The 13,955-nt window shown below is 37.8% G+C and overlaps 1 protein-coding gene across 3 annotated transcripts in view; it reads left to right on the forward strand.

The window, feature by feature from the left end:
- The window catches only part of LOC105382251 (uncharacterized MFS-type transporter C09D4.1), an 85,954-nt gene extending 72,389 nt beyond the window's left edge, over positions 1–13,565 (forward strand). For all 3 annotated transcript variants that reach the window (XM_038112595.2, XM_048633148.1, XM_038112596.2), the window contains 6 exons: positions 2,486–2,710; positions 11,005–11,146; positions 11,851–12,050; positions 12,494–12,708; positions 12,913–13,018; positions 13,247–13,565. In XM_038112595.2, coding sequence (XP_037968523.2) covers positions 2,486–2,710; positions 11,005–11,146; positions 11,851–12,050; positions 12,494–12,708; positions 12,913–13,018; positions 13,247–13,408 — 1,050 coding nt within the window. In that variant the 3' untranslated portion in view covers positions 13,409–13,565. The remainder of the gene's footprint in view (positions 1–2,485; positions 2,711–11,004; positions 11,147–11,850; positions 12,051–12,493; positions 12,709–12,912; positions 13,019–13,246) is intronic.
- Positions 13,566–13,955: the final 390 nt, after the last annotated feature.

Here is a 13,955-nt window from a genome sequence, read left to right on the forward strand (position 1 = left end):
TAGCATACCATACTATCTGGTGGAGAAACGCCCCAATAGTGGTAACACCGCTGCGGCCGATCTCTATAAATCATTGTTCGGTGCAAGTTATCGGGCTCAGACAGCTAATTAATTCGCCGCCGCCCGCGATCTGTCAGTGGCCCGGGTAATCCCCCGTCCGGGACACTTCTATTAGCAGCTATCACTTATTATCTTTTCTCTCTTGTGACTTTCTGTTAGCGGACGAAACAAGGAAGTCACAGTGAGAAAATAAAGTGACAAGTTTATTTGAGGAGTCCCGGATGTTATGGTGTTGTTTTTTTTCGATGAAGTTGTAGAAAATATTTTTTCTTCCGGACAGTACAGATGGGTTTCACCCTCAGCATTTCTATAGTTTTAACCAAAATATTTGATATAATAATGATGAGGTATAAATATATAAATTCACGTAGATTGAATCCTATGTTATATGTACATAGTGGTAGATATAAGTGAGGCTACTACCAGAATCGTATATACCTACATGTATAAAGTGATACACCAGCAGTCACTAACTACATAGAAGCACTTTGTTGGACAGTAAATGGATCCTTGAGAGCACTCTGTGGAACCGGAACCAATTCGAAGCATATATTATTGATTCACTTTGCACATTCAGAATATGCATGCGGACGTCTCATTTGTATTATTATTATAATTAACTTACTATGTAGGTACTACTACCTACTGCTGGTTTCAGGATTTTTCACAAACCTTCCATATCCAACCTAACCTGTTTACTTACCGGCTAACTAGTCATCAGGATTCGCGCCGTAGCTAAGCAACGGAGGTCGGCTACCGTATCATCGACACATTAGCAATCAACAGTCCTTATCGTCAAACATGTCAGATCCATACAAGTTACGATTTGACAGATAAATGTGTATGGTTAATTGCTAATGTGTAGGTGGTACGGTACCTGATACATCGAACGATCGACCCAGCTAGATATCTAGATAAATAGATTGAGTCTCAAAAAATAATATAAAGATAAAAATTTAAACCCCAATTCGTCGTCGTAATGGCTCGTCCTGAAAAACTAAACTGCGAAGTCGGCAAGGGCGGTTTGTCCAAAATGTTGGAATTCATTACAGAACCACAAATCAAATGTTACATCGCTCACTGACTCAGTGGAGTCGACTAATGAATGCTAACGAACCAGCGGTGACCCGACTAGTTGAAACATTGCTATGTGGCTTCAGGCGTAGTTTGCTATTCGCAGCTTTGACTGAAAGCTCTGTGTTTGGAGCTTTCAACATGAAAGTAACTTTTGATAGGAATATATTAGTTTGTCCACAGTAAAACAATGTGATGCTGGTGAGAATAGTTTACGGAAACGTAAATTTGCTAACATAAAAATACTCAATCAAGTTCAATTTAGATTGAAATTCCCTACATACGAGTATAATAATAAGTATTTTCACGTTTATTGGTTTAGGATTGGTTTACAATATTCACAATGATTTAACCCCTGACATTATAGTAGATCGCATTAGCTAACCGACTTGGAACAAGGTACGAGAATGGATCGACACACACAATTTGGTTATAGCGAGATGAGCACTACCATTATGTTTGATTGGATGAATTTGACCGCGAAATCTACTCTTTAATCTGGCGGTCTACTCTGGACAACTAAGAGGTTCAAACGCGATTATAGGTTTATCGTAGTTCATTAATTCAAGTATTATCCATTGATTCAATATGGCCAATGAGTGTAGCACACACCACATAGGTTAATTTTACAGTGGAAAATATGCAAAATTCACATTTGAAGTCAAATCAAGCCTGTGAAGACACACAACACGGCTTTAAAATTAAAACAGCATCCAGCCCGGCTAGGATTCAAACCCAAAACCTTTGGCACAATACCTAGCACTCTGACCACTAGACGACTGTTCAGTAGCATGTATTATAGTAAGTCAGATAAAACCTTTTCGCCTGAATAAGGGTCCTGTTATGTCGAACATCCCGGGGGCTAACAAATTGCTGCCCATTACCACGGATCGTTGACACAAATATTAATCTTCTATCCTCGGTTTATTTTGGGAGATGATATTTGAGAACATCAGGCTTTAGACGAGATACTTAATAAAGACAAGTATAAATAAATGACTGAAATACAGGGTGGAATTTTCTCGATTCTTACTATAAATCGTAGACTGGCGAAGTCAGTAAAATAGAAAAATTAAAATCAAAATAACTTCCAACTGTGTCTCATCATCATCTCCATTAGTCAATAAGTGTCTACTGCTGGGCATAGGGCTAAAACAACTGTGCTCGTCCTCGTCCTTCCACACACAACCACTACAGAGAATCCCAAGCTACGCCTTTTTGTCTCTACCGTACCGAGAAATGGTCTACCCTAACGATTACCTTTGCAACTTAAGTTTTGCAGATATGAAAAAAGATTATGGTAATGATTAAGTCATCATCAACCTTAACTAACCACCTTCCTTGTCTACAGGGCCTCCGCGTGACCACAATAATCGGGTCCTTCGGCACCTGCCTGGGCGCGTGGCTGAAGGTGTTCTCCGTGCCTCAAGACATGTTCTGGCTGGGCTTCGCGGGGCAGACGGTGGTGGCGATCTCCCAGGTCTTCATCTTGAACGTGCCCCCGCGCCTGGCCGCCGTGTGGTTCGGCGCTGATCAGGTGTCCAGTGCGTGCAGCATCGGGGTGTTTGGGAATCAGGTGAGCTGGGATTGTTTGAAAAAGACAGAAAGAAGGAAAGGTTTTTTTGACACATTGATAAGAACAACAAAAACAACAATACAAAACAAATAATACAAAATAATAACACAACAGGTTTCAGTTCAGAGCGACAATAAGTTACCAGCTCAGCATGTGCTGTTGACAATAAGGCCACAGCGCTGGTTTCCCGTTTGTTTGAAACGATGCGGTCGGAAGTGGTAGCATGATGCTCAGGGTTGGCTGTGATAAAGTTGTATAGTTTTATACTTGAGTAGCTCCTGGCTCCTTTCTATTTTCTATTATCTACCTACCTGTACGTATTCCCTCATAAAATTTAAGGACCAACACAATAATAGGCCATGAAAATATTTTCCCCCGTCGGTGATGTTGATATCATAAATTTTCCCGCCTTTATGTGATTCTGTTTAGACCCAAGATATTGTCTCGTTGACAAAGAACGAACATTTATTATGATAAGTTACGAGAAAGATCTAATAATAGAACCGAACATTTCATTTTGCTAGGTAACTTATTTATCATTATGAGGTTCTAAACTGGTTATGTAATACCTGGAGTACCTACCTATTAAACATTTCTGCCCCGTTTGTCCCACATCCGTCACCTCGCAGCCACAAACAGCCACGCAGGTTGCACACTACATACATAACCTAAACGTATAGAATCCTTTTTTTCTGACTTCGGTTCAAAACATCATTTGAAACCGGAACGCATACTTACGGCTCGCAATAAAACCACGAACTATCGGGAAAATGAGGAAATATGAGCAAAGCGCTTACAGTACCGCCCGCGCTGTGTCCTTACGATAAGAGCTTGCCAAGGAAATATAGCCAGTATTACCATTACAGACAGGGTAGATTCACCCGGCTAATTTAGTGTACTGTTATAGTCAATTGGTTGCTTTATTTTGAGTTCATTCTCTCCGTAAATTAAAAGGAGAAATAGAATATTGAAAATTCATCTACATGAATTTAACTGGAAAAATAAAACCGACTATTCAACGACTGAGGTATGTTATTATGTACGAACGCTAACACTTTATAAATGATTTTCAGACAATAGCATATTCACGTAAAGCTATGATCACGCTATGGTGCAGAATATTACAGAGTCATTGACGATTTTTTATTGATATTGATCGGAAGGATCTAAATGAATCTGAATTCCCGGCCCAAAATAAGTTGATTGCACCCGGAATAATACCCTAAAAGAAACCAAGAATCAAAGCATCTTTATCACAGAACATTAAGCAAAATTTTCTGAGTGAAATTCATGAAATTAACCACTTGTCTAATGTTATTTTCTTCATTAAACACGGAAGCGGTTTATGTACGAAATTTGTATTTTCATTTGAATATTTTCTCGTTGTTTGACGCTTACTCAGGCTTTGCGCATTCGATATTTTGTTGAGTTGCCAAGCTATTGTTACCTCTGTACCAAAGGAAATAGGGTTGAGATTCCGTACGTATTCCTGTATATACTGAAGAATATTTCTTCCTTCGCACGTATTGGAGAGAGCGAAATGAGATTTCCACTGGAATTCCGTTCTTCAAAAAGGTAATTTTGAATACGCGTAAATATAACAGGCTCCTTCTTTAAACTTAGATAACCTTTTATTTGTAATTCAAGCAAATATTTCCTCTGAAAGAGTGTGATTTATTAAACTTTTATGTACTCATTAATAGTTTTCATAATTATGCAAGTACTTATTTACTTTTTTATTTATTTTTCTGATGAAGTTTCCTAAGGAACACAATTACTTAGCGCCAAAAGAAAAATACAGATTTAGGTATAGTATAGTGTAAGTTCGCCAAGTGCGACCAATGTGGAAAATGGTTCCGACACACTATTTCCCAAGAGAAATCTTTTGAAAGCTGACAACCCTGGTATTGCAATGAATTTTTATATAACATATATTATTATAACATTGTGAGTTCTGTTACATAATTTGCCAACACCTCTGGGGTCACTGTAGCTAAGGAAAAAATAAGTTTCGGTGCGCTGCTCGTTGGGGATTGAAGGTTAGAGTTAGAGGTAGGAAATAAATATGAATCATAAATATTTTAAGCACGCAGATCTGCATCTCTGAGTCCTAATAAGTTTATCTTTAATTGTACAGTGGCCAGAAAGATACATCATAAGAATTACGCTATTTTATAAATTTGTATTTTCCTGTTTTTCCTCGTCTTTATCTAACGGTATAAATATGTTTTCTTTGACCCTTATTCGTTTTCCTAGTTATTAGTGCTATTTGTGTCATAGATACTCTTCTAGCTTCAACACAGTCGCATTGTGAAAAAGTACTTTGTGTCTTCAAAGCACCGAGGGGAGAACCTATGTGTATATCCTACGTTTAGGCTTGTTTGAATGTTTCAGTGAGAAACAAAGACGAAGCCAAAGGAACTTCAAAATTTTAAAGCCTTCTTTTATTAGTAGGTACCTATCCATCACATTATAAATAAAGAGATACCTACTTTATTGCTTAATATTTTTTATGTGAAATTAAAATCTTGAATGTTTTTTTATTCAATACATCATAGGTAAGTATTTAAAATAAGTAGGTATTTAAATTGTTCAACTGTTTTCAGTCCACTTTTTTCAGTCAAATAACTAACTGTGGTGTGAATTCAATACATATGTTTTACCCGTATCTTGTTTTTAAATTCGTAGTCCTCTACTTCCATCTTTTATGTACAGAGCAAAATGACTTTGATTTGCTTTGACCCTAATAGGCAATATTTACACCATGTAATTTAACCCACTCATTGCTAGACCGCGCGTCGGAAGTGCTTATCCAATTGTCACAGGTCCATGATGACTGCGCGAGGGGTCTGCTCACAGACTGTGTCCAACTGTCTGTCTACCGACTGATCTGTCCGCTATTTGCATATCCTATATTATCCCTATTTCCTACTATATACACAAGGGCAATGCAAAAATTTTCACTTTCAAAGTTTCGACACCAAAATGACCGAGTTTTTTAGAATATTTAATTTAGAATTTGGTCAAAATGTACCTCACTGCACTCTTAAATGTACCTCAATATTGCTGACGGCGTAATCAACTAGTCTTTTCCGTTTAGGAGTAATTTGTCACTGGGACTTTTTCATTGCTCATTGTATACATACTCATGAGCAATGAAAAAGTCCCACTACTGAACTTGAAAGTTTGAAAAAATCTTACAGACATTTAAACTCATGAGTATGTTATATTTCTGTGTTTAGCTTAAGTGTTTTGTTTGTTGTAACGTACAACGATCTACAAGCATGCGAATTTTGTCATCAGGACGTTCGTTGACCCAAGTCGATAATGGTCGTTCATTATTTGCTAGCGGGGAACAATGACAGAGATCAATTACCTTACCTCACGATATTTGGTATTTACCATACCACCAAATACCACGGTATAACTTACAATATTTTTTATGGAGAAAAAACTGTTCATAAAAGAAATGCTATAGGGAACTAAGCCTGCAGAGATTTCCAGTAAGGACCGGTTAAAAAAGTTTGCAATGTCCTTCCTTTTTATCGTAACAAGTCCCAACTTCGCGTTCGTTCAGAGCTATTTCTATAAAAAACAGTTAAAATCCTGAAAAAATTAATCACATCATCTACTGTGCGTTTTTTTTATTTATGAAAAATCGAAAAAAAATATTTGACGTGGGTGTGTTTTATGGGAAAAGTTGTTCAGTTTGAGTATTGGATCCTGTGTAAACTTTTTTCGGCATCATATAATATCCTATAATGAATTAATAAGAAAAAAGTGTGTTGCTGCATGACTTGCTCGATCCTTGTTCGCAGTCAGTCGGTAATTTCCTCACAAATCTGTGCTCGACGTTAGATCCATCTTTGCTTTAGTATCGATGGGTTTTCTACGTGATGAGTGTAGTACACGACACATGTTTCATTTTCAGGCTGGGGCAAAATGTAGACCTATATTATGTATATCTTGTATACTTCGTAGATATTGTGTAGAATGAAATACAAAAATCTATCATGTAACAAAATGCAGACACCAAATGGCCCCAATTTTTAAAATATTTCATAAGAAATTTGAACCAAATATATACCTTTGTAGTTGTTAATATTCTGATGCGCCGTTAAATGTACTTAAATATAGCAAAAGGCGTCTTTAAGTTAGTTTTTTTCAGTTAGGGAGTTACTTGGTAATTTTTTCAATGGAACTTTTGCTTTGCCCGTGAGTGTACTCGTATATTCTAATACGTATTGGTGATCTATCTATTATTATCTTGCGCGGTAGGCAGGAGTGAGTTATACTGCACCTACTATTCGCGACGGTTCTAACTCACTCTTTCTAAAGAAACACTTTTCGTATCTACATTTGAAACTTTATTCAATATACTTATGTAATTCTGCCTATCCCACTTTGGATTAGAGCCTACAACTCTACAGTGTGTCCATGTTTAATTCGTTTTTTTCTCCCTGCGAGTGAGTGTTCATAGCGAGAGTACCGGATAACCGGATAGCGCAATTTGTTGGTATCCGTAATCCAGCGGCAAAAAAGCAATAAAATCTGAATTGATAGCTTTCTGTGAATAAGCAAAAAAGAAGAGCAAATTAAAATTTATATTCAATATCCATGCGCATGGCTTCGGAGGCATTTAATGAAATATTTGAGACTATAAATTGATGTTTTTAAGAGCATGTGTTTGGTTTTGAGACAAGGAGGGTATGCAGAGGTTTGTTAACATATTTTTTAAATGTTTAATTATATTTTTTTTAATGAAAGGGTCAGCAGGTCATATTTGTCAGTCGCTGACTGCCCAGGATGCGCCAAATGTAATTCAGGTACGCAGCTATCATCAAACAACATTTTAGTAAATAGGTACATACTATTTTAATTAGGAAGATAATTATTTAAAGAGATCACTGAAAACATAAATGAAACTTTGTAAAAGAAAAATAAGCCTCTTACAACAACAGACACTTTTAATTAAAAATACCTATTCGTATATTTTGAGACCATTTTCCATTTAGCTACTCGAACTTTTCAAAGGTTACAGAAATGTCTGAAAAAGATTCAACGGCGAATTCGTAAAAGTTTTATTAATGAAAATTTTATTTATTAAGTGGAAAAAAAGATCTTTTTAAAAAACTAGGTAGGTATTCAAATTTTATTCAGTTTTGTCCGCTTAGTTTAGCCGGGGTTTCCTTAGGCATAGATTAACAATATAAAAGATAGATACGAGTACGTCAGTTTTCAAAAAAAATAAAAAAAAGCTTGTGAGATACTAGATCCGTCACAAAGTGTTTCCCGGAAAGGAACTTTTGTAGAACTTTGGTACACACGTATTTAATTTTTTTACAAACAAACACAATTGTATTGATAAATCCCTTTTACTTTTTATACCATTTTCACTTTTTAACCTTTTATTCAGGAAGTTTTATGGTCCACTTTATTTTTATGAAAGGTGATAAATCTCCGTTCAAAAATGCTTTTATTTGCTGATATTCAAACAATCTTTTAGAGTCTGACGGCAGGATATTAAACTGGGACACAAAGCCGATGTGTGCTGCAGCTTTTTTGGCTCACAAAATAGCCTGTATTTTATTTTTTAAAAGTACTTACTAGGTACCTATTGTCCGCAAGATATTGATAAATAGTTTATACATATTTTGAAATGTTTTTTATTTTTACCAACCTTAATTAAAAATTATAATATTTGTAATAATCAAATTTTTATCGTTTCAATAACACCTCTTCAAAATATTACGTATTGAATTGTTAATTTTACATACGGTTTAACAACATGGACTAATTAACCAAGTTTAATTTTATTTGTGTTAAATGTGGGCCATCCCTTAGTACCACATGGGTTAAGAGTTTTGCTTTAGAGTGGTTTGTAAACTGTCGTATTTTGTATAGCTATTTATGTTATAGGTACGTTTTAGCTGTATTTACAACATCTTCGTCCTAAGATTAGATATAAAAAATATGTGGTAGTCAAAACCTGAGTTGTACTGTCTACTGCGTTGCGGCTAATGAGTCGACTGGTTCCCCACAATAATATAGTCCTAGCCAAGAGGTGTCGGCGCCTCTCAAACACATAAAATATACTTTAAACTGTTACCATTTTTTTTATAATGGTTGCCTGTCATGTCTTTTATCCCACAGGCAGTCATTTCCAGACATTGAAAAATGGCCGTTAGTCTAATGCACCTATGATAATTCCCTGTATTTTACCCATTTTTCATTTTCACTTTCAGGAAAGTCCTAACTATTATCATATAGTCAAACGTCCTTGACTTGTGCCTTCAGCATTATTTACTACAAAGTATTAAACATATAATCCCCGCGTATAATGCCGGAACTCCGTTTCGATTGTTAACTGTCATCATCATCATCATCATCATGAAAATGACTATGATTATGTTAATCATGATCTCTGCCGCAACATGAATGGCATTTTACGGACAGGCAATTTGTTCTGAATGTATTGATTTTAAACGTAAAATTTTCCGGCCTGCTATGCAATATTGTCTGTCAAAATTTAATAATGGATTTTCTATATAGGCACACATACACTCACGAGACACGAGCAATGAAAAAATTCCACTTACAAAATGTCCCGAAATATGATTTTTTATTAGCTGTACTTAATAGGGTAGATGAAGTTCTTGAAAAAAAAAAAACGTTTCAATAAAAATCTTTAGAAGTAAATATAGATTTAGATCCCGTTGATAAGTATTCGAAAGCATAAATATAGCAACTGAAGAAAATCATAGAACGAAAATAATAAGTGCTCTCTAACAAAGTAAACACAATGGGATCAGTTACACTAAAAGCTGTACAAAGGAAAATAGAGACCGCCACGATTGAAATGAAACCAACATTCGACCACAACGCAGAATGAAAACACTCGCAGAATTAAGATAATAATGTTTTCTATAATGGCGTCCTTTCGTGGGCGTTCTTGATTTCTTCTGCGCTATTATTTTTATTTGTTAGTATCGACATCGTTTTTATGCAGACAGATATAAATGTATGTACCTAAACCTTATTTATTATATTTTACATTGAAAGCTGAAATCTAACTGCAAAATAAAATGAATCAATGAATCACAGAACACTCATGAACAAAAAAACATCCTGAAAGCATTATCATACTGCACTCGCAAGGTGAATAGATAGGCATATGTATCTGCATGAACTTGACTCACAGGCTGCACGTGTAGAACTATCGACAAAGGCTTCAATCTTAACGGGTTCTATGCCCCCTACTGTTATTTATACATACGTACATCGTACATATGCTCACGACTGTAATCCCCGAAAATTTAGTACACTGCACTTAGGGTACTTACACATCTCGAGGTTGCATTGTGTCAGGCAAGCGGGACGGTCGGGTCCGCCGGGCGCTCCCGGGCCCCAACACGTGTTGGTCGCTCAGGATTGCAGGATTACACCAGACACCTACAGGCAGAAGAAAATACACGGAGCACCTACAAAAGCAGACCAGGACATGCATACCAACAATGATTATGCCAAAGACGGCTTTTACGCTCTCCGAAAACCTATTTCCTACCTTTACCTATTCTCCTAGATTGGCTAATTAGGGTGCATACTCGGTCGATGATATTCACTTTCCTCACCTATCCTTGAGCGTGTGTTCCTCCTCCCTTAAAAACTGAGCGCCCCCCAGTAGGCGCGGCGATTTCCGTGATACAGGGTAACTCCTGGCTGGTGGGGTGCATTCATTCATTCATTCATTCACTGCACTTAGGGTACTTACACATCTCTATTCTAGAGGTGCATGTTTCCTCATTCTTCACTGTAAGAGCAATGTTATACTTTTCACTTAAATTCCAAAAAACTCATTGCTACACGTCAGCACCGGGATTCGAACCCGAATTTTTGGCGTGAGAAGTGAGCGTTTACCCGACTGAGCTATCACCACTCCGGTACCAGGTTATATAGGTATCGTTTGTGAGTATGTATGTGTGTATGTTTGTTACCTCTTCACGTCAAAACGGCTAAACCGATTTTAACTAAAATTGGAATGGAGTTAGCCGACACTCTGGATTAACACATAGGCTACTTTATATCGCGGAATTGCCACAGGGACACTTTTTAAGGCGACGCGAAGCTCGCGGGAATATCTAGTTGTACATAAATTCCAAAGAACCAATGTATACGTCAGCATCGGGATTCCAACCCGCGTCTCAGGCGTGAGAAGCAGGCGCTTACCAAACTGAGCTACTACCGCTCTTCATTCCATTTATTCAATATAATACCTCCTTTCTCTCTGGTTCCAGCTGGGCGTGGCGCTCGGTTTCTTCGTGCCGCCGATGCTGGTCCGAGCCTCGGGGACCGTGGAGGAGCTGGCACACGACTTCCAGCTCATGTTCTACCTGGTGGCCGGCTTCACCAGCGTGCTGTTCGTGCTCATACTGCTGTGTAAGCGAGCTTGTTTAGAATCTTCATCAGTCCGTAATAATCCACTGCTGGATGTAATCATCCCTCAAGGAGCGCCATAACACTCTGGTCTTGGCATTCCTCATTCAGCTACGACCTAGTAATAAAGTAAGTCTTCAGTCCACAGATACTCTAGTCCCGTTAAAGTTAAAGAGAACAAAAGTGAATTATGGTTTTCTTAGTCATTAAGTATCTATTGAAGACCATATTGAAAACCCTATGCTGATTGGTCGTTGCGAACATTCACAAACACACGTGAATTCTCCATAACAATAAACACTAAAAGATTTCATTAGGTACTTATGCCGATTTATGCAGTTTGCACGTTTTTTTACAATAAATGAGATTTTTAACAATTATACACGCTTCTTTTGTTGATTCATACCGTGCCACGTGTATTCACATGTGACCATAACACATCAAGGCAATTATTGTTTTCATAATTTTGTAAATTACATGCTAAAGATGATTTTTGTATATTATTATTGCCGTGTCGGTTACTGGCAAATTATTTTACCACGGTAACAATCACTAGAATGGGGTTTCTGACAATCGATTTTTTTAAGTCGGTAGCAGTGCCGTTACCTAAAAAAATTGTAAACGACATAACAGTGGTGTGGTTTCGGGGTGTCGTTTTCAAACATATCCTTTCAATTTACCTTGAATACCAATTTTTCTCTTTTCAGTCTTCAAGACAGCCCCGGCGTCACCCCCCTCCGCCGCGGCCGACCTCGGCGCCAGCCTCGACTCCAACTTCTTCCAGTCCATCAAGCGGCTGCTCATGAACCGCAACTACATCCTGCTCCTCATCTCCTACGGGCTCAATGTCGGCGTGTTCTACGCCATCTCCACTCTGTTGAACCAGGTCATCTTGACCTACTATCCGGTAAGTTGTTGCTTCCAATGGGTTTTGGATAAACTGTAATACAGCGATGCTGCGGCAGAAAAATAGTGTCTTGGTTTATTATATGTAGGTACAGCATTTTGGTTGAAACAATAATAAAACTACCTATACCCTATATCTAATGAAAACTACAATAATCAAATCTTACTTCAATAGCTTGCCCAGTGGAATTTCCACTGAGCGAAATCAAGGTTTTATTTGTTTCAGTTTTACATATAACTAATACTTTAGCTCTGAGGTAGCATTGTTCCTAGTATATACTTAAGTATATTTTTGCCTGTGTTACTAAGCTTTAAGTGATAAGACCGTCATTTTTGTACATAGTAAGTTACTTTCATCCAAATACAAACAATCCATGTACAAATAAATAATATTCTATCTATCCAAAGATTACAATATTAATTTCCGCCTCCGCCTGTTCCCAGACCGCTAACGAGGACGCGGGTCGCATCGGCCTGGTCATCGTGGTGGCCGGCATGGTGGGCTCCGTCATCTGCGGACTCGTGCTCGACAAGACCCACCGCTTCAAGGAGACCACTCTCGCCGTGTACGCCGCCTCCGTCGTCGGCATGCTTATCTTCACTTTCACGCTGAATTGTGGGATTATTGCTGTGGTGTACTTGAGCAGTATTTTGTTGGGGTGAGTGTTGGAGAGTTTGTTGAAGTAAACAAAACATAATCAAAAAAAAATATTGTTCTTCGTCAGACATTAACAATCTTCCTCAGCTTGACATAATTTATGGTCTCATCCTTCAATGCCAAATATTACCAATAGGTACTTTGTTTGCTTTAAAATACTGATTCTATATCTATATGCTAAATAATGTTTATGTTATGTTTTCAGATTCTTCATGACCGGCTACCTGCCCGTGGGTTTCGAATTTGCTTCTGAAGTGACGTACCCCGAGCCCGAGGGCACCACCTCTGGGATACTCAACGCAGCTGTGCAGGTCAGCATACTATTCTATTATATAAGTTGTTGCATATGAAGCTTCTCCTCCCTTGAGCTAGCATAGTTTTCTTTCATACTCTGGTTAAATACGAATGACTCAGAAATGTGCTGCATTCCTTTATTCGTATAAAAAAGATGTTAGACATAAGCTGTCACAAATTACCAAACTCATCACCGTTCTAAACCACTCCTTCTTTAATCACAAACACTCCCACTCTCTTTCCAGGTATTCGGCATAGTCCTAACCCTTCTCTACGAGTGGATGCTGGGAGCCGTGGGGGACCTGTGGTCCAACCTGACGCTGTGCGGCATCCTGGCCGTGGGTACCGCCATCACCGCCGCCATCGGCTCCGACCTTCGTCGCCAGGCCGCGCAGGCGAAGGGTTAGACCAGTGGAGACATCGATGTAATGTGTGATGATGTAGATTCGGAAGTAGGTGGGTGATAAGTTTAGTATCAATGCAATTTTTGAAGTTGTATTTTTGTTGAAATAGGTGGAGCAGTATGGTCTTTATCATCTACGAAATTTTTGACGGTATTCATTCGGAAAAAACTAAAAACTACCTTACAAAGGCGTTGAAACAAAATGCAATGGATGAAGATATAAATTCAGAAATAGCTTATTATAAAATATAATCAAATGGATCTTTAAGAAAACTATAAATGATTATAAGTGGGTTATTAACTTAACGCTTGTTGTGATGCTGTGCTAGATTAAAATTTTCCAGATTTTTCAGAAACGGTTTGCTAACTTGCAGATTCTTATCACATTATGAACGCAATGTACGATGATATATATTCAGCAACCAGTGGATTAGAGGCTAAAGCTAACCGTTCATTATCATCCGCTGCCCACTGCTAAAAGCTACCGTTATGCATTTGAACCAACGTATTTTACACATGGCATTGCGTATTATTTGAATAAATAAATTGAG

This window comes from Plutella xylostella, chromosome 5, assembly GCF_932276165.1.
Source record: "Plutella xylostella chromosome 5, ilPluXylo3.1, whole genome shotgun sequence".
Taxonomy (NCBI): Eukaryota; Metazoa; Arthropoda; class Insecta; order Lepidoptera; family Plutellidae; genus Plutella; species Plutella xylostella.